This window comes from Mixophyes fleayi, chromosome 6 (genome assembly GCF_038048845.1).
Source record: "Mixophyes fleayi isolate aMixFle1 chromosome 6, aMixFle1.hap1, whole genome shotgun sequence".
NCBI lineage: Eukaryota > Metazoa > Chordata > Amphibia > Anura > Limnodynastidae > Mixophyes > Mixophyes fleayi.
In genome coordinates this window covers 19897356-19917048 of record NC_134407.1, presented here as the reverse complement: position 1 = coordinate 19917048, position 19693 = coordinate 19897356, and the positions used below count along the sequence as shown (strand labels likewise).

The following is a 19693-nucleotide window of genomic DNA, read 5'->3' as shown; positions in this document are numbered from 1 at the left end:
GATAGATTTGTGTATCATCTGCATAGAGATGATACTGAAATCCAAAGGAGCTTATTAGTTTTCCTAGAGAAGTGGTGTAGATAGAGAGCAGCAGAGGACCTAGGACTGAGCCTTGTGGTACTCCAACTGATAAAGGAAACGGAGCAGAGGTGGATCCAGAGAAACTAACACTGAAAGAGCTTCGTTGTCAATATCTAACCCACCCTATCTTGAAACTGTACATATTTACTTAGATGATTGTGAAATCTCATTTTATGTATGTTCTTTATAATACAGAAAACAATTTTATTTTTTATCTGAAAAATCCTTTAATCTGTCTGAAGTCCCTCGCGTCAGAGTTTGAGAATTATTGTTACAATTGCATGTAAATTATAAGTGCTAGAAACAGACTTTAAACTGCGGGTTTGAAAAAGTGGGGATGTTGCCTATAGCAACCAATCGGATTCTAGCTGTCATTTTGTAGAATGTACTAAATAAATGAAAGCTACAATCTGATTGGTTGCTATAGGCAACATCCCCACTTTTTCAAACCCGCAGCTTAGTAAATCTAGCCCTAAGTGTGGAGCTGTACAAAGTACTTTGCAGCATATATGCACAATCTTTTATATTTGTAGGCATCCTAGCATTTCATATTGGACTGGCATTTAGAGATTGTAATTTACTGGATGCTGCAACAATGATAGGCTTTTATGGTTATGTGTCATTTTCTTAAGAGCCATAATTTGTTTTCCTTTGACAAACCTGTCCCTATGTCTTCACCAAACAACTCTTATCCATTTGCACACCTCCAGACTTTACCTACTGGGAAATTAAAAAAAAAAATCATAGATTGCTTTCCTATCCTTTCAGAAAACTCTGTATTAGTTACACTGCAATAATTAACTTTGAGGTCTTGTTCAGTCATTAATTTATTTATTGCCGTTTTCACACGTTAATGTACACACGAAAAGTGCATTAAAAATAGATCCAATAAGAGTAAACGGTGCCACTTTCATCCCACCATTCTAAAACATGTCAAAACTAATTGCTAAAACACATCCAAGGCACACATTTGTTTCCATACATTTTTATTATTTTCCCGGCGCCTATGTGTGAACGAGCTGGGGATAATTATATGCTTTGCAGCTGCACACACACAACCTCACGTCTGTATTTTAAATATGGGCCGTTTCTATCAGTCTTGACTTGATTTGATTGATGCACGGCCTTCATCAATTATTAAAGGGACAAGTTCTAAAATCTGACGCTCACCAGCGTTCTGTGATTCTTATGAGTTGAACAGTAAGTCAGAGGGACTGATGTAATCTCTGTGCCGCGTATTTCAGTTAGTCGGAGAGGAGGACAATTTGCACGCATCAGTTTTACGCTAGTACAAACAAGTCTTTCCGCTTTGTGAGAACCAGAGCTGCGTTTTCAGGTGAGAATAATATAAATTGTTTTTTGTTTGTTTTTTCCATTATGGTATTTTTGTAGGATATTCTATTCTGCCCTTGAACTGTATGTGGCAGGAAATGGCTGAATTAATTTGTTTTCTAACCACTACTAACTCTTCTGCAAAGGCTGTTTTATGTTCATTTAAGAGACGCTATAAAGCTGTCACTGCCGTCTTCTTACTCCCAGTCATATTATAGTTCTGTATATGACTTATTGTCAGGGATCACTGAGATAGTAGTGCTCTCTCTCCATTCCCAGCACAGCTCCCGGGCTGCGGGCCAGCGCTGACTCTGCAGTGCAGCACTGTAATAGACACACAAGTCACTGCTACGAAGGCTGAAGACTGCTGCACTCCTTGACATTTAAAACATTTTTGGAACTACTTCTAACACTGTGGCACGCAGCCAAATTGCAGCTCTGATGTTTCTACAACCAACACTTTTTTTAGTTTTGATTTTGCAGGCTTTTGAGAAAAACGTAGTCTTTTTTTTTGTTGTTGTTTTTGCTTTTTTTTGAGTGCGCTTTGGATGCCAATAACCATCAAATACTGCTAAAGTCAGCAGTGGCGGTTTTCAAGGCCAAAGCAACTGAGGCCATTGTCTTAGGTCTCAATGTGTTAAAGGCCTCAAATAGGATATCAGTGGGTTAAAGATATTATCTTCCAGACTCTTGTCCATGTAACAACAGCTTCTGTATTATTTATGACTATGATGGGAGGGCAGCAGGGGCAAGCGCAGGATTTGTAGAGAAAGGGTTTCCACACCACGCCACCAGTGGGCGTGACCAGCATGCATGGGGGCGTGGCTATAATATTAGACAGTGCTTGGCTGCTCTCCAAGTCTTCATATCCCTATAATATACATACATGGGCAATGCTGCGTGCACTACTGTTAGGTGCACACAGCTCTCCCTTTTCAAGCAGAGCTGTGTGAAGCGGGGGCAGGGTCCAGCCACCTCAATTATACAGTGCCCCAGGCTTGGAGGGGGGTTTCCAGGCACTAGGAAACCCCCCCTCGGTTTGCCTGTGGGCAGGCATATTCTTTTCACTTCAGAGGCTGCAAACATTGGCGACGGCTATAGCCAGTGGTGGTATCCGGCCAGGGAAAAGCCTTGTTATTTCTTTGGCTTCCAGAGCACAGCCAAGACAAACCACTGAAGTCTCTTCTCAATTTTTTACAATCAGTCCTTATTCGTTAATATTTGCTTCATAGTGCCGCTTTTCTCATCCGATGTGCTGGAATATATGACAACAGTGTATTTACAATCCCTGTTTGTAGGTTTTGTTATTTAAACTAGGAACAATTTTTTTTTATTGAACCACGCCCACTACTTGGCATGACACTGCTACTGAATTATTTAAAGAGCGATCTAGCTTCCCCCCAGTACACTTATTTAAGAATGTGGCACATGTAGTTTTGGTGTAACCGAGTCGGTAGTACCAAAATAAATGGACTTGCAAAACACCTATATGATATTAGCCTTCATTGTAATAAACTTGTCTTGATTATACCTACCTGTCCTGCTGTCTCTCATCCCTTCCTAGCAACGTGCCTCATTGCGTGGTAACTGCCTTCTCTTTTCACGGGGCTATCTGCACATACGCAAAAGGGCTGCATCCGCCTTTTCCTGAACTTGTTGGCGGCTGACCCTATCCGCTGTGCTCTGCAGGAATATTGGCTCCTCCCACTAAGGCATTAAAGGACAGACAAAATACCTTAGCCGGTTGTACTAGAAGCAAAGCAAAAAGCTTTTCGCAAAAACCCAATCAACCCTAAAGCTAAATCGTTATCCCTGCGTTTATTTGCCATTTTTTCTAGTAGGATACAGTCATGATTATAGCCTTATTTGTAGAATTCTGAAAACAATATTTTGATGATTCCCAAAATGTCTGTTTCTTGTATCTTGTCATGTTACTGCTGTCTCTGAAGCTTTGGTCTTGGTTTGGAGAGCATACAAGCATAGTTTATGGCTCCTCAGACACTCCAAAGTTTGGAAGAGAAAACGGTTTATTTTCAAGATATGGAACAATCAAAGTTCAGCATACAATCCTTGTGGGAAACATAACTGATCAAAGGAAGGATCATATCCATACTTTTTTGGGAAGATCTTTGGTGTATATTCATAATCGGATGATTGTAGTTAATCAAATGTGGCCATGTCTATTGTGTTTTGTATTCCCAGATCCCTGGGTACGTTTTACTCAAATAATTTAGTGAATTTGTAACTTCGATCGATTTCGGGATCCCAATAAAGCACAAATTGTTTAGTCTATAACAAACAGTCTATCTTTTTCACAATGGACTGGATAGATTTAGCTTAGTATGTCCTCGGTGTCATGGTAAGTAGTGTTTATTTTCAAATTATTAGTCTATTCTGGAAACTGCAGTGTCAGAAGATCTTTAGGGTTTTTTTGTCAAAAAAGGGCATTATAATAAATCACACTTAATAACATTCTGTCTTTGTGTTCTTAAAGAATGAACATCTCATATAGCTTTTGTAATGCTACACAATTGTTTGACTTACAGTTGTTTTGCTAAATTGGATTGTGATTTGCATTTTGATAAGTGTCAAGTCTCAATGAGCAACTGAATGCTTCCTAAGAGTATTAGCTTTTGAGCCAAATCTTAGTGGTGGTATTGTTTTTGTTTTAAAAGTGAGTGTGCGATAGATTTTTTTTTTGGGGGGGGAGGCGGGTTTGGGTATTTTGCAGATAGGCCTGCTGTTTTTGTTTTAATTAACCCTGTCACACCCACATGTCATGCATAGCTAGGTGGGTCCTGACAAAAACATAGGCTAATAATGTGTGTTTTAACTCTAGAAAGGTTTTTCATCGGTCCCCTTTAGCTGACGTCTTTAACACCTTCATTGGTTAGTGTAAATATATGTTGCTATTACACGCTCATCCAATTAATGTTTAATATGATCCTGTCAGTACTAGGGTCTTTTATATCTCACTGAACGACGTTTTAAATTGCCTTCATCACCAGACTATTGGTGTTGTTTTTCTCTTGAATGTTCTTTAATTGTTTGGTAATTAGAACATTCTAAATATTTAAATAGAGGCAGATGCCAGTCTCCCATGTGGCTGATGAGCTTCCTTTTTTTTTCTTTTGTATCTTATGGAAAGTATGATGTGACCATTATTACTTTCCATCCTGAACTGATGACAATTTAATATTTTTTTTTACCACTTATACCTATGTTATACCTATGTTAACTGATTGCTACTAAACGCCATGTAGCAGCTACGGATTTCCTCCTGGTAATCCAGTGGGTTTAGCTCTGTGTCCTAACAAGCAGCGACCGTCTACATTCCATTTTGAATAAAGTCAAGCGTTCCTCTTGCAACCTTCCACCTGACTCTGTGGTTCCCCTGAGGACTCCAGCTTGTCTAGGATGGCTAGACCATGCTAGACCGCTTCAGTCAGGCCATGGAGTTGTCGCTGCCCCTCTTACATGAACAACCTATTGATGATCTTGGGTGAGGTTCCTCAGCAATACCTATGTGTTTGAAAGAAGTCAGTCTTAGGCGAGAGAGGGGCATTGTTAGATCATTGAGACCCCAGGGGATCATAAGTTGCCTGGTCATCAGGCTACCTAGAGATGGTGGGGAACAACTGCAGCAAGATTCACATTACAATCTACTTGTTTGGAGCCTAAATAATCATAATGTGTAGTCAATCTGGGGGGAGAGTTTCCTCCTTTCTTAATTTTTACACCCCTGTCCCATGATAATATGATTTTTTTTTCTGTAGGTCTCCAGGCTTTGGCTATTTGATAGGTGTACAGACTCGCCTGTCCCTCGTCATCATCATCTATTTCTTTTTATAGCACCACTAATTCCGCAGTGCTGTACAGAGAACTCACTTACAATCTAAATCATCTAACATACACACACACACACCGAGAGAGACTAAGGGCAATTTAATAGCAGCCAATTATGTTTTTGGAGTGTGGGAGGAAACCGGAGCACCCGGATGAAACTCACGCAAACACGGGGAGACCATACAAACTCCACACAGATAAGGCCATGGTCAGGAATCGAACTCATTAACTCCTGTGGTGTATCTGCTTCTTTATAATTGGGCATTCTGGATGTCAAGGTTTTTTTTAGGGAGGAGGGTACAATGTTAATGACTCTTGTTTATTTTCAAGTGCGAAGATCTGTGTTTTCATTGTTAATGAAATAAATATGCCTTAAAAAATGTCAAAACTCCATAGAATTTGGTTTTTATCTTGTTTTTATTTTTAAACAAGCCACAGAAGAGAGCAGAGGGCGCCAGGGGATAAATTCCCAGGAGAGTGTACAGGGTGCCAAGGGGCATTATCACAGGGGACTGGATGCCAGGGGAGTGAGGAGGAGGACGACCTATGGGTGAGGATGTCAGGGGGAAAGGTAGAAAACAAATTCACCTTCTGTATCCTTTTCTCCTTTACTTCCTCCGTTTTGTCTCCCTTACCTGCCTCACTACTTCCATTGCTGGATGTTTCTTCCCACCCTCCATCTGCGAGTGGCAGGTCAGCTCAGGGCTCTCCTCTCCCTGTAAGTACAAGTGTGCTGGCGTGGGAAACCGCATGGTGAAGATCTTGTGCTGATCTGCCGTTTGCACAGACTCTTACAGGCATCAATTAGGAACTGAGATTTCATGCAGTTTAAGAAGACCTCCGTGTTTTTTGTTTTCTGTGTGGACTTTTTTTGTTAAAAATAAATACCGGAATACATAAGTAGTTAAAATATCTGCCAGCCTGGTTTTCTTTAGCTTGCAGACTAGTCCATTGCTTCAGCCTAGGCAAAAGGATTATTGTCCACCAGTCCTGTATGAATGTACACCAGGAGGTCTCATGTTAAGATAGGGAAAAGGTGAACAGATAGAGCTCTATATTTAATCACAGAGGACTGCATTGTATGTTTAAAATGTAAATGTGTCTGGATTCTGATCTCACCTGTTTAAACAAACGCTGCTGTATAGCCACAGAACAATACCTATCCTTAATTATATCAAGAGTGGTTCCTCTGCTATCCCTTTGTCTGTATGTTTACCTGTGAAAAGGTAAACACAGAAAAGGGCCAATCAGGCAGGTCCTGGAACTCCTGAGAAGGTCATTTATGGCTTTAAAAAGGGGCTCCAGACAGCAAAAAATTGGCATTCACTGCCGAGTGATAGCTGAAGTCAGCCCCCGTCTCTGCCCTGACAGGAAAGGGACAATCAGTCCCTGGAGTACTGCCGTTGCCCTGATCTACCTCTCCAGGTCTTGGGGAGCTGTGTGTCCGCCAAAAGCAGAGTGACAGTGACTCAGGACCCATGCCTTGCTGGTAGCCTCAAAGGAGAGAGGGGGATAAGCTTGAATGGATAGACAGCTGTCCCTGAGAGTAGCTAGGATACTGGCCAGATGTTTTCATTATACCCTGTATGTTGTCTGTGCCAGACTGTAGTGTTATTTGCTGCAGATTATTATTTAAAGATGTTTATTGCAGTTTGGTGTTACCATTTTGTTAAATAAACTTATTTATTTTATTTCGGATATTTGCCTGGGTGACTTTGAACCTTGGATAGGTACCACGTAGGCAAGCTGTGCGGTGCAGAGAGTTACATTAAAGAGGGACCTAGCCATGGCGAGATCCCGCTACCCCTTTATAATGGCGCTCCACACATTTATATTTAATCCATATCCTCCTGCTCGACAATCGGTGTATTTGCAAATTATTATTATAGCTGTACTGCCTTCTAGTGGAAAAATAATTATCTTTTAAAGATGGTCTACTTGTTTTACTTAAGAGCTCAGCATCCATCCCTTGTGCATTAAACTAGCACTGTTTATTTTTAGAATTTTGTTGTTTTTTTAGCTTGTGAAATCTTTGTTGCATCTCTCTGCAGAACACTTAACCCTTAATTCTGCAGAAACGCTGGTGACTTTAGAGGGGGTTCCACCGTCAGATGACTTTAAAGTACTGATTTGTACAGGTCCTCAATCAACTTTTGCCATATAGATTGCTTTCATTGTTTGTGGGTTGCATAAAATAAATGACAGCAGGCAGCAGCAAAACAATTCCTGCATTTATTATTTTTTTAGATATATGAATTATAAACACAATTGAGTGTATGTCTTTATTGATTAAATGCATGTGTGCAAATAAATAGTTCATTGTTGATTCACCACAACACTTGAAATGAAGTTATTCCTGTAAATATGGTTTGTTTTTCCTTTACAGTCTGCAGTGAAACCTCTCCTGTGTGCACTAGTCAGTAACATTACATGTAAATGGTGTTTGTGTTTTCTAGTGGATGGCCTTGGACTGTCTTCAGAAGGTGAAGCATCTGGTAATGCGGAGAAGCTGGCTGACCTCATTTGCTCAAGTACGTGCTTATACTGCACCCTCTCCTATGGACTAGTAATCCTTCTCTTTACCTTTACAGAGGACGCTCTGTGCAGAGAATATGTCAGGCAGGGTGTCCTTCCTTCATCCTTTCTTCAGTCATCATCAACATTTATTTATATAGCGCCAGCAAATTCCGTAGCGCTTTACAATTTGGAACAAACATTAATAAGACAATACCGGGTAATACATACAGACAGAGGTAAGAGAACCCTGCTCGCAAGCTTACAATCTATGGGACAATGGGAGTTTGAAACACAAGGGCATGTGCTACATCATATTGCACACTGGACCAGCTAGAATGCAAAGGTAAAAGTATTGAGTGGGTTGTGTGTGTACCAATGATAGTCAGAGGGTTGTTGTCTTGTGTTAGCTGTGTAGTGGGTGGTAATAGGGTAACCTAGGGAGATTAAGATGGTGGCTGAGGAATATCATAAGCTTGTCTGAAGAGGTGGGTTTTCAGAGAACGCTTGAAGGTTTAGAGACTAGAGGAAAGTCTTACTGTCCGAAGGAGGGAATTCCACAAAGTGGGTGCAGCCCAAAAAAAAGTCCTGTAACCGAGAATGGGAGGATGTGATGAGAGTGGAGGAGAGACGCAGATCTTGTGCAGAACGGAGGTGTCGAGTTGGGAGATATTTTGAGACAAGTGAGGAAGTGAGGAAATGTATGTCAGTGCAATTTTGTTGACTGCCTTGTATGTTAGTAGAAGAATTTTATATTGGATTCGTTGAAATACAGGCAACCAATGTAGAGACTGACAGAGTGGCTCAGCAGAGGAATAACGGTTTGCAAGGAAAATCAATCTAGCCGCTGCATGCATAATAGATTGTAGGGGTTCAAGTCTGACTTTGGGAAGACCAGTAAGGAGGGAATTGCAATAGTCCATGCGGGAGATGATGAGTGCAGGAATTAAGGTTTTTGCAGTGTCTTGTGTGAGATATGTGTGTATTCTGGAAATGTTCTGTTAGATGTATGTAACATGATTTAGATATAGAGTTGATGTGGGGAATAAATGATAGTTGTGAGTCAAGGATAACACCTAGGCAACGAGCTTGTGGGGTACACACTATCCCAATTATCGTGCAGATCACACGATAAATAACCGTGTGGTCAGACATTACACTAGTGTGTACGCTCCCACGATCATGTTTTATCCCACCAAAACGCATCGTATCTGATTTGGTTTTCTTAACTTCCTAAAAAGCAGGATCAACGACGGAACGATGTAGGGCTCATTTTCTCTCCAGTCCTTCGCTCCAGAGAGATCAGCTGCTTCATTGACTCTGGGGTATATATTTACTAATCTGTTGGTTTGAAAAAGTGGAGATGTTGCCTATAGCAACCAATCAGATTCTAGCTGTCATTTTGTAGAATGTACTAAATAAATAACTGATTGGTTGCTATAGGCAACATCTCCACTTTTTCAAACCCGCCGTTTCGTAAATCCAGCCCAAGATATGTAAAAGTACAGATCAATACACAATTACACAAATTGCATGTCTTACTCTCCAGGACTGGCCTAACATTGCAAATACTAGATCTTTAGTGTGGAAGATGTGCGGCTCATTCAACAAGCTACATCGTAGCCCAGATCTGGGGTTGTGGGATTCTCCTGACCATGTTGACTTACATCTCCCTCCCCTTGAGAGAGGCGGGCAGGGGTGGGCAAGAGTAGACTAAGTGCGGTAAGGATGTGTTCATGTAAACGCCACTTACTTACACATGGACACATACGCAGCTGTGCCGGTATGGAGGGCTAGTGCAAATATATATAATAATGGTGATGAAGATCAGCAGCATAATCTAGCCACTTCTGATTGGCTAATTGTGTATTGACCCCTCAAGCTCATAGTCCTTAATTCTTTAGCGTTGCAGTTATATTATATGGAACGCATCCGTCTCTTCGCGTTATATTTCTATTTGGTTTACTGCAGATAAGAAGATTGCCATGGAATTTTTAATGGAGAAAACAACAGATGTTTCTATTTAATTTAACTTAATTTACATTAATTTAATTTCATTTGTGTTTGTATTTAATTACATTTTCTATTGAAATGCAACTTTTATTAATAACTGTCAAACTTCTCTCTGGTGTATGTGACATTTCTGTACAAATAGGGTAACGCTTTCTCTACACTCTTCGATGTTGTCATGGGGTGTAACAGTTGCTTCGCCTGATATACGCCTGGCGCAAATGCTACTGTTTTTGAGCTGGATGCATGTTGAGATATTGAGATATGCTTGTATGAACTTTTTCTTTTTTAAATGTGTGTCTTATGCTACGTACGTTAAAAGAGTAAATGAGACCATATATGGGTGAAGCAGTTGTGAAGGACTAACCGTGGACATTACTGTGAATGGGGGGGTTACATACAGCATACAGACCAATCCGTGGGGGCTGCACAGTGCGGACCATCAAATCTCTGGTGGAAGATTAAAAACCAGTGCTGTCTGTCTGTAGGTGTGAGAGTGGGCAGCACGGTGGCTCAGTGGTTAGCACTTCTACCCCTACAGCACCGGGGTCATGAGTTCTATTCCCGACCATGGCCTTATCTGTGTGGCGTTTGTATGTTCTCCCTGTGTTTGCGTGGGTTTCCTCCGGGTGCTCCGGTTTCCTCCCACACTCCAAAAAGGTTAATTGGCTGCTATCAAAATTGACCCTAGTCTGTGTGTGTGTGTGTGTGTGTGTGTGTGTACATTAGGGAATTTAGACTGTAAGCCCCAATAGGGCAGAGACTGATGTGAATGAGTTCTCTGTACAGCGCTGCAGAATCAGTGGCGCTATATAAATAAATGGTGATGATGATGATGAGTGAAAAAGAGTGGTGCTGCCTTTGGCGAATGGATGGTATCCCTACGATCAAAGTTAAAGACTGTTTGTTTGTAATGTTCCCTGGTGCTCCACTAGTTTTGTGTAGTGCAATATGCAATGGTATAATAATAAAAATAAAAACAGTGTTTATTATCTAGCAAAAAGATATTGCAGTACAAATAGAGTAAAACATATGCAGTTTTGGCCAGAATTGTATGGACACATACCTATATATTCTGTAATGGGCAAGTTTGTGAGCTCTAATTAACAGAGTGTATATCAGTCTTTCTAGTATGAGGAGTCTCTTTTTAATCATCTACAATTCCAGATCGAGATGGTCCATATATTTTAAATAAAGAAAGTCTTTGGTTAGCCCAGGATCTCCGTGGTCCCTTAGGTATAATTTGTGGATATCCCAGATAGTTTATTTAATTGTATCTAACGTTGCAAACTGAATGGTCCCATAAGGTGGGTAGAGGCACTTACAGTTTGTAGCGGGGTGTCCTTCCCCTGTTCTTTCTGGCACTTCTTCCTCACCTCCCTTGTGTTGAGCAGGAGACAGTGTAGAGGTTGGGTGTGCCGTCTTACGAGTTACGGTCCTTGTGCATGCGCAGTAGGTCCAATGTGTTTCCAGTTGTTGTCTTGTCCTCAGTCTGCAGCCGCTTATGTCCTACAAGCTGGTGACTCTTCTTTGGTGCAATAAGAGTAACAATTAAGGCTGGAAAAGTAGTTCTTCTGGTGGCCGTACAGAGCAGACCATCAAATCTCTGGTGGCCGTACAGCGCAGGCCATCAAATCTCTGGTGGCCGTACAGCGCAGACCATCAAATCTCTGGTGGCCGTACAGCGCAGACCATCAAATCTCTGGTGGCCGTACAGAGCAGGCCATCAAATCTCTGCTGGCCGTACAGAGCAGGCCATAAAATCTCTGGTGGCCGTACAGAGCAGGCCATCAAATCTCTGGTGGCCCTACAGCGCAGGCCATCAAATCTCTAATGGCCGTACAGCGCAGACCATCAAATCTCTGGTGGCCGTACAGCGCAGGCCATCAAATCTCTGGTGGCCGTACAGCGCAGGCCATCAAATCTCTGCTCGCCGTACAGCGCAGGCCATCAAATCTCTGGTGGCCGTACAGCGCAGACACCAATAGCGTATTTATTGTTTCTACAGTCCCATGGTCATATACACTAGGCAGCTTCTTTACACCGACGATATTTCTGAATGCCTACTAGATAGCTCTCAGCACTCTGGTGAATGACTGGTGGGTATAGCAGAGACCTGTCACAGTATATTGCCCAACTCCCTCTTTGGAACCACAAAACAACCCTGGCCTCTATTAGGAATAAAACTTTGCATGCCGAAGTGACTTTGATTTACTAAACTGGGGGTTTGAAAAAGGTGGTGATGTTGCCTATAGCAACCAATCTGATGCTAGCTGTCATTTGTTTAGTGCATTCTACAAAATGACAGCTAGAATCTGATTGGTTGCTATAGGCAACATCACCACTTTTTCAATCCCGCAGTTTAGTAAATATATCCCTTTGTCTCTGATTAAGACACACATTGGAGATTTACATGTAATCCCGTAGTTTAGGAGTTGCACTGTTAGCAAGCACCGAGGACAACAGTCCATGTGTTCCAGATAATCTATTAAGGGCACAGGTGTATTAATTAATGACTCCATAATAAAACATTTACATATAGTGCCAGTTATTTCACCTGTGATCCTGCTGGGAGACCTTGAAAGTCACACCTTCCAGGGAAATAACGGAACAAGACTTGGAGCTAGATTTACTAAAGGGTGGTTTCACGAGACTGTCAATTTGTCTGCGTGTTTTACCGCTGTTTTAAAAGCGCCGGATTTACTAAAGGCCAAACCGACAGTTAAAACACTGAAAACCAGTTTAACAAACCACCACTTTACAAACCGCCATCCTGATTTTTAACATGATCCAAATACAAACAGCCAGATTTACTAAGCTGCTCTTTGACAAACTGTCGGGAAAACAGCCAGAAAAAAAGAGGTAGCTGTGAGAGGCGAGATTGCTCAAATTGCATGAGGTTTGCACTATATTGCCATTCAGAAGAGGAGGCACCATTGATGTATAAATTATGGAGGCAATCATTATTTATTAAGGGGCAAAATTAATTTATAATTTATGGGTGTCGAATTTAATTTTTCATTATAGTAAGAATGCAATATTGTATTATATTAGAGGGAGAAATATGAATATGTAATTATATTAACTGAGCAATACTATTTGATTACTAATGGGGGATATAATTATTTATGATGACACGCGTGGCATTGCATTGTACCCCCATAATATAGTAATACAATAATATTTTCCCCTTAATGTAATTGAAAAATGTAATTTGCCTCCATAAGTTAATTCAAAATTAATTTTGTCCCTTAATCAATAAATAATAACTGCCCCTTAATTTATACGTCAATGATGGCTCCTCTTATGCTGTTTAAGCCATCTTGCCATTCATAATTGATGGTCTGATGTTTGAGGTATCAAGCCAATCAGAAGTAGGCATTAAAAAAAAAAAAAATTATAATTTTTTTTTTTTCCATTTGGCGGGTTTGACTAAAGCGCTGGGGGTTTAATTGTTTTCGGTCTGCCACACATCGCCGAGCATTTTACATCGCAGCCTTAAACTACCCTATAGTAAATGTGGCGGTTTTGAGCGCTAAACGGGGTACTTTAAAACTGCCACCAAACATGATTCTTTGTAAATTTACCCCTCAGTGTCTTATTACAAAGCACAAAAGAAACTTCGAATTGTATCCCGAAATCAGAATATATTAAGCATTCTCAAAAGGTCAAGACTTTGTAAAAATCAATATACATTTTTTTAAGACTTGTACTAATTCTATTAGTCCAGTGTAAGGGTTAGAATGAAGATTATTGCGTTATACATTTATCTACATTTTTTATTTGATCTAAAAAAGTTAAGACCTTAATCGTGCAAATAGTAATAATTTGATTTAGAACCAAGTGGTTCCTTGTCTTCTTAGCACTCCATGGGGGCTGGCATAGAAGCTTGTTACAGTCTGCTCCATTGCTTTAAAGTTTTAAGGGATGGCTCGTAGCAAGGGCAGAACAAGGCATTGCCCAGCCCCTATAGTATACTTTGAGGGAGGGTCTGACCCTGATGGTACACGACTCTACACTCCCGAGCATGAGCGAGGGCCAGCACATGAGCAGTTTGTGGCTTTACTGTGCATAATACAAAATAGGTAAGTTAAGGGTGTTTCTAGATCAAAAAAATATTGAATGGGCTGCCTAAAATTGCAGTAATTCTGGTTATGAATTTAGAGTATATCAACAATAACTAACATAACCTTTAAGTTTAATATAATGCAGTACATAGAGAAGGCAGTAGATGGCGCTATAGGTTGTTATTTTAATTTCCAGTAAGTGATATGTAATGTACCTGAGGTGATACAACACTCCACTTGCTTTCAGCTCTGGTTCTGTAGGGTATGAGTCCCCAGGATACGTATATGGCAATGTGCAAGCTTCTTGGTGGTGCCTGTAATACCTGTTTCCTCCGTGCTTTCTGAGAAACTTCAGAGAATCTGTATTCATGTGTTATATCTGTGTGCCGACTGTCCGCGGAATCTGTTGTGCCTTATAAATAAATGATGATGATATCTCTTATAATAGATGTGTTTCCACCTTGCACCTTCCATCTGTTGGCGTAGTACCGTCCTAGCTTGTTGCCCAGTGTTCAGGGCTGGCAGCGCATTGTTTATCACAGTAAGCTTTTGCTTTGCTTTGACCCTGTGTAAGTAGGTTCTCCACCTCTGCTTCTAGCGCTCTGGGAAATGATCGCTCGTACTATAAGGAAGGTCAGAGTTCGATATCACATTTCCTGACTACTATTGGTACTTTCCATTAAGTGTGTTTCTCAAGACAATTCTGGCTCAACAGATCTGGGCAGCACAGTGGCGAAGTGGTTAGCACTTCTGCCTCACAGCGCTGGGGTCATGAGTTCAATTCCCGACCATGGCCTTATCTGTGTGGAGTTTGTATGTTCTCCCTGTGTTTGCGTGGGTTTCCTCTGGGTGCTCCGGTTTCCTCCCACACTCCAAAAACATACTGGTAGGTGAATTGGTTGCTATCAAAATTTACCCTAGTCTCTGGCTGTCTGTCTCCCTCTCTGTCTGTGTGTGAGTGTCTATATTAGTGAATTTACACTGTGGGGCAGGGACAGATGTGAATGAGTTCTCTGTACAGCGCTGCGGAATCAGTGGCGCTATATAAATAAATGATGATGATCTTTTTCCCTTCTCTCGTGTGTATGTATGTATGTATGTGTGTGTGTGGCATTCTCTTTCTTGTGGGTAGTGGGTCTTCCCATCACAAGGAAACCGAAGGCACAAAAATGCTAATTTCCTTGCTGCAAAAATATAAGGGATAAATGTATCAAGCTGCGAATTTCTGGCGGGTTTGAAAGTGGAGATGTTGCCTATAGCAACCAATCAGACTATATATTGTATATATACTTATTTATTTATAGCAGCGGGATATTGGATTTGAAGCAAAACATTTAATTTCCCGCATCAGGACGACCAGGAACACACACCGCTGTGTCGCTATCTTTATTGTAGATTCATCTTCTCATTGGACTGGCTGTAATATTAGGAGGTCATGGTGTGACTAGTTTCCCCACCCCTTGTAAAACTGTGCACGTTCTGATCTCACAAATTCCATTTTGTGTAACTGAGTAATCCTGGATTCACCTTGCAGCATACTATAATGACCCTTCATGTGATATCAGGTTATGCATCAATCTTCCAGAAGTTCAGTTTAGGGAATGCTCACTTCTTGCCTTTTATATAAACCCAATGTTTAATAAGGCTATTACAACATTAATACAGTACAGGCTAACACATCTGAAAGAATGTATTGAATTAATATCAGTGCATGCTTTGTATTTATATGTTACCATATATTCCTGCAGTGTGATATTAGCAGCTTCTAAAAGAAAAAGACCCCCTAATATATAACCTTATTTTCTTTTTTATAAACTGTCCAGCCCGTATTCAGCTTGCATAAGGATATTAACCTCTATGCCATGCCAGACAGAGCAAGACTGTTTTTTATGCATTATTTTATTGTAGTAATATTTCAATAAATTAACAGTATGACACAAATGTAAAAACACACATCATCGTTTTACAGATACAGTAAAATGATGCTCCCTACAAATCTTAAAAAAAGACCACACAAAAAGTATATTTTAAAACGAGTGACAAAGGGGTGGGGTGGTAGAAAGATGGGGATGTTGGGATCATGGAGGGAGGTAGCAGAAGGATGGGGATGTTGGGGTAATGAAGGGAGGTAGCAGAAGGATGGGAGATGTTGGGGTATTGGAGGGAGGTAGCAGAAGGATGTTGGGGTCATGGAGGGAGGTAGCAGCAGGATGGGGGATGTTGGGGTCATGTAGGGAGGTAGCAGGATGGGGGATGTTGAGGTCATGGAGGGAGGTAGCAGAAGAATAGGGGATGTTGGGGTAATGAAGGGAGGTAGCAGAAGGATGGGGGATGTTAGGGTCATGGAGGGAGGAAGCAGAAGTATGGGGGATTTTGGGGTCATGGAGGGAGGTAGCAGAAGGATGGGGGATGTATGGGTCATGGAGGGAGGAAGCAGAAGGATGGGGGATGTTGGAGGATGGGAGGGAGGTAGCAGAAGGATGGGGGATGTTGGGGTCATGGAGGGAGGTAGCAGAAGAATAGGGGATGTTGGGGTAATGGAGGGAGGAAGCAGAAGGATGGGGGATGTTTGGGTCATGGAGGGAGGAAGCAGAAGGATGGGGGATGTATGGGTCATGGAGGGAGGTAGCAGGAGGATGGGGAATGTTGGGGGATGGGAGGGAGGTAGCAGAAGGATGGGGGATGTTGGAGGATGGGAGGGAGGTAGCAGAAGGATGGGGGGATGTTGGAGGATGGGAGGGAGGTAGCAGAAGGATGGGGGATGTTGGGGGATGGGAGGGAGGTAGCAGGAGGATGGGGAATGTTGAAGGGAGTAAGGGGCAGCAGAAGAAAGGATTGAGAAGGTTAAACAACCAACTACATAATCCTAATAAATGAGTACAGAATTGATGTGCTGTTAATTTAATAGCTTTATTATTGAGGGGCATGATATTCTCAATTGTGTTAGTCTCCATAAACTCAAGCCGTGGTCACCATGTTAAACAGTATTTTTGGTTTTTATTGGTTATACCAATCATGGTACCTTTTTCCAAATATGTCTTATTAGTTGAAACCAATTTACATTGGTGTCGGAATCTTAGATTTATGCCAGAGATGTGGTATCCGACTGAGAGCTACAGAATTGTGATGTTACAAAGAGGGCTTATGCTTGGAAATGGGGGGAGTATTGTCCAAAGATACGTTTTGGGTCCCATTCCACCTGCAATCATTATCTATCACCGTCCAGAATGGTTGAATGCCAGTGCGTCCCACCAAATATGTGTAAGAGAACAGTCAGGACTTTGATATCTTCAGCAGAACAGCCTAAGACTAGATCGCACCCACCTAGTATTAGCTGGAGTACAGTACCAGTGCAATAGTAGCTTGTAGTTACCTTCTAATATAGATGCACTTCATAAACCGAATTTGGATGATGTAAATATATTGGCCTATTGCTCAGGAGAAATTTCCGTCCCAATCTCCTCCACCCAATGGTTAGAGTAGAAGGGTGCATTAGGATGCCTTCCCCCTGTAACATAGAGTTAATTAATGAAACTGCATGACTGGGGCGGAAATACGCCAGGAAAAGCTTGCATTTGACGGGAGGCTGAAGTGAAGAAATGGCGCATGTGCCGATATTACCAACACAAAATTGAAGGGATTGTTGTATTTCCTCAACCTAAGGACTTAGAACAAATATGGATATTGTTAGATTGTTTTGCTCATGCTAGGTGCTCCATGCTGTAGACCTGGATGTCTGGGTTGTAAGTCACAGATGTTAAAGTGGAGACATTAGTTGATAACCAACATTTATGTACAAGAATGCCCCAGGCCTTCAAGGTTTGCATAATAAAAGGATGAGAAAGGGTCTTAAGGTTTCCTAATCCATTAATCCATGTAACTCAGGGGCAAACACAGGATTTGTAGAGGGGGGGTTTCCACACCACACCGCCAGTGGGCGTGACCAGCATGCATGTGGGCGTAGCTATAATATTAGACAGTGCTTGGCTACTCTCCAACTCTTCCTATCCCCATAATATACATGGGCAATGCTGTGGTGCACGCAGCTCTCCAGCGGGGGCTGGACCCTGTCTCCGCTTCACATGGCTCTGCTCCCAAGCAGAGCCGTGTGAAGCGGGGGCAGGGTTCAGCCACCTCAATTATACAGTGCCCCAGCCTTGGAGGGGGGTTTCCAGGTACTTACAGGTTTGCCTATGTAAGTATATGGAAGAGATGAACTTTGCTTAATTACTACCCAAACTTTAGAAAGGGAAAAGTACCAACCCTGCAGAGGAGGTAGAAATGAAGTTAGGTAATATAACTAGATATCAGGGTTGGTATCTTCTCTTAGAGTATGAAGCAATGATTTTGTGTTGGGTACTTTTAGTTAGTACCAATATACATATACAATAGTAGGAGAACTTTCCCCAAGCAGTAAAAGTGTGACATCTTCCTAGACTACAGGTCTATTTGCATCTGCTGTATAATGGGTAAATGATGTCATATGATATGTATATTTATGGTTGTGAGATAAATACAAGGAAATAATCTGCATACTGTACAGCTTTCTTCTACATCTGCACAGTCTGTCTGGTGTTGTCTAATTGATGCTGTCGGGGATTCCGTACAGAAGATAAAACTAAGGGCAGATTAGGGCATCCCTGTCTGGTGCTGTCGTACATGTGGAGGTTTCTGACAATGTCCCTCTAACCTGGACTCTGACAGAGGGGAAGTTGTACAACCCCAAAAGATGTAGTAAAAATGGATTTTAGCAAGGAGAAGCTCAGCAGCTTGCAATAAATACGAGTCAACTCCTTTTTTTTAGCATTGATTGATAAACTCAAAGATGTCAGAATAATTGATTAAACCAGATACAGATATGAGCTTTCTGACAAGGACAAAGTCCACTTAGTTAAAATGCACCAAAGTGGCTACAGAAACTTTTTGGCAGACAACCTTGTATTGATAGCAAGAAAAGATATGTGGCATTAATAAACACATCTAGGGGTCTATTTATCAAATAGATAACTGATAAATGGGTCCTCTAGATTAGTGTTTATTGGTTTTGGGAATAATGTCAATATCAGCAGATAACGCACGTGGGTCTAAGGGGACAAGACAGAAATAGGGTTACCGACTGTAATGAAAAGGAGCTAAATCTTATTAGTTTTAACTTGTAAGTTTTACTGAACTATCATATTCATAAATGGAATTAACCTTAACGTATCTCTACATTTAAATGTAAACACTGTTTGCGGGTTTTGTTGTTTCATTATTTAGAAAGTAACAAACTGATCCACTTGCCTGTGCTGGGTGAAATAAGTGATTTAATGCGGGAATAAATCTTGTTTTTAACTCTACAAATAAGTTCTATGAATCCCAACGTTCTTCGTCAGCAAATGTATCAATTTGCCAATCTGTCTTCAAAATGAAATCAAAGATTTGAAAGTGCGCAGATGAAAGGGATTCTAGCTTGTAAATTACGTATTGTCAAAAGAGTAAGATGAATTATGTCATCTTGGATCTCTCCCGAGCATTGATTTTTCTAACTGGTGTTTTCCCCTTGTCACTTGTTGCTGAGTCAGGAATGTTAAAGGCTGTGAATGTAATCATTTCTGCTGCAAGATTTGGACTGGGGACATTCTGACGATCATTTATTCATGCCTCCTCTCTGCTTTGGAGAGATGTCTTTACAACTTAGAAGTGCGCCTAGGTGTGCTGAGAGGCGGAAAAAACTGTCAAAAGGGCGCACTGCGTAAAAGTGTGAACGCTCTGCTTCTTTAATACCACCCCTTTCAATAAAATAAAATGTTATGTGCATAGGCAAACCGAGGGGGGTTCCTTGTGCCTGGAAAACCCCCCCC

The 19693-nt window shown here is 41.3% G+C and overlaps 1 protein-coding gene across 1 annotated transcript in view; it reads left to right on the top strand.

Annotated features, from left to right (window-relative positions):
• UROS (uroporphyrinogen III synthase) overlaps window positions 1–19693 on the top strand; it is a 50284-nt gene that overhangs the window by 18895 nt on the left and 11696 nt on the right. Inside the window, exon 6 of the mRNA XM_075215994.1 lies at window positions 7716–7790. Coding sequence (XP_075072095.1) covers window positions 7716–7790 — 75 coding nt within the window. The remainder of the gene's footprint in view (window positions 1–7715; window positions 7791–19693) is intronic.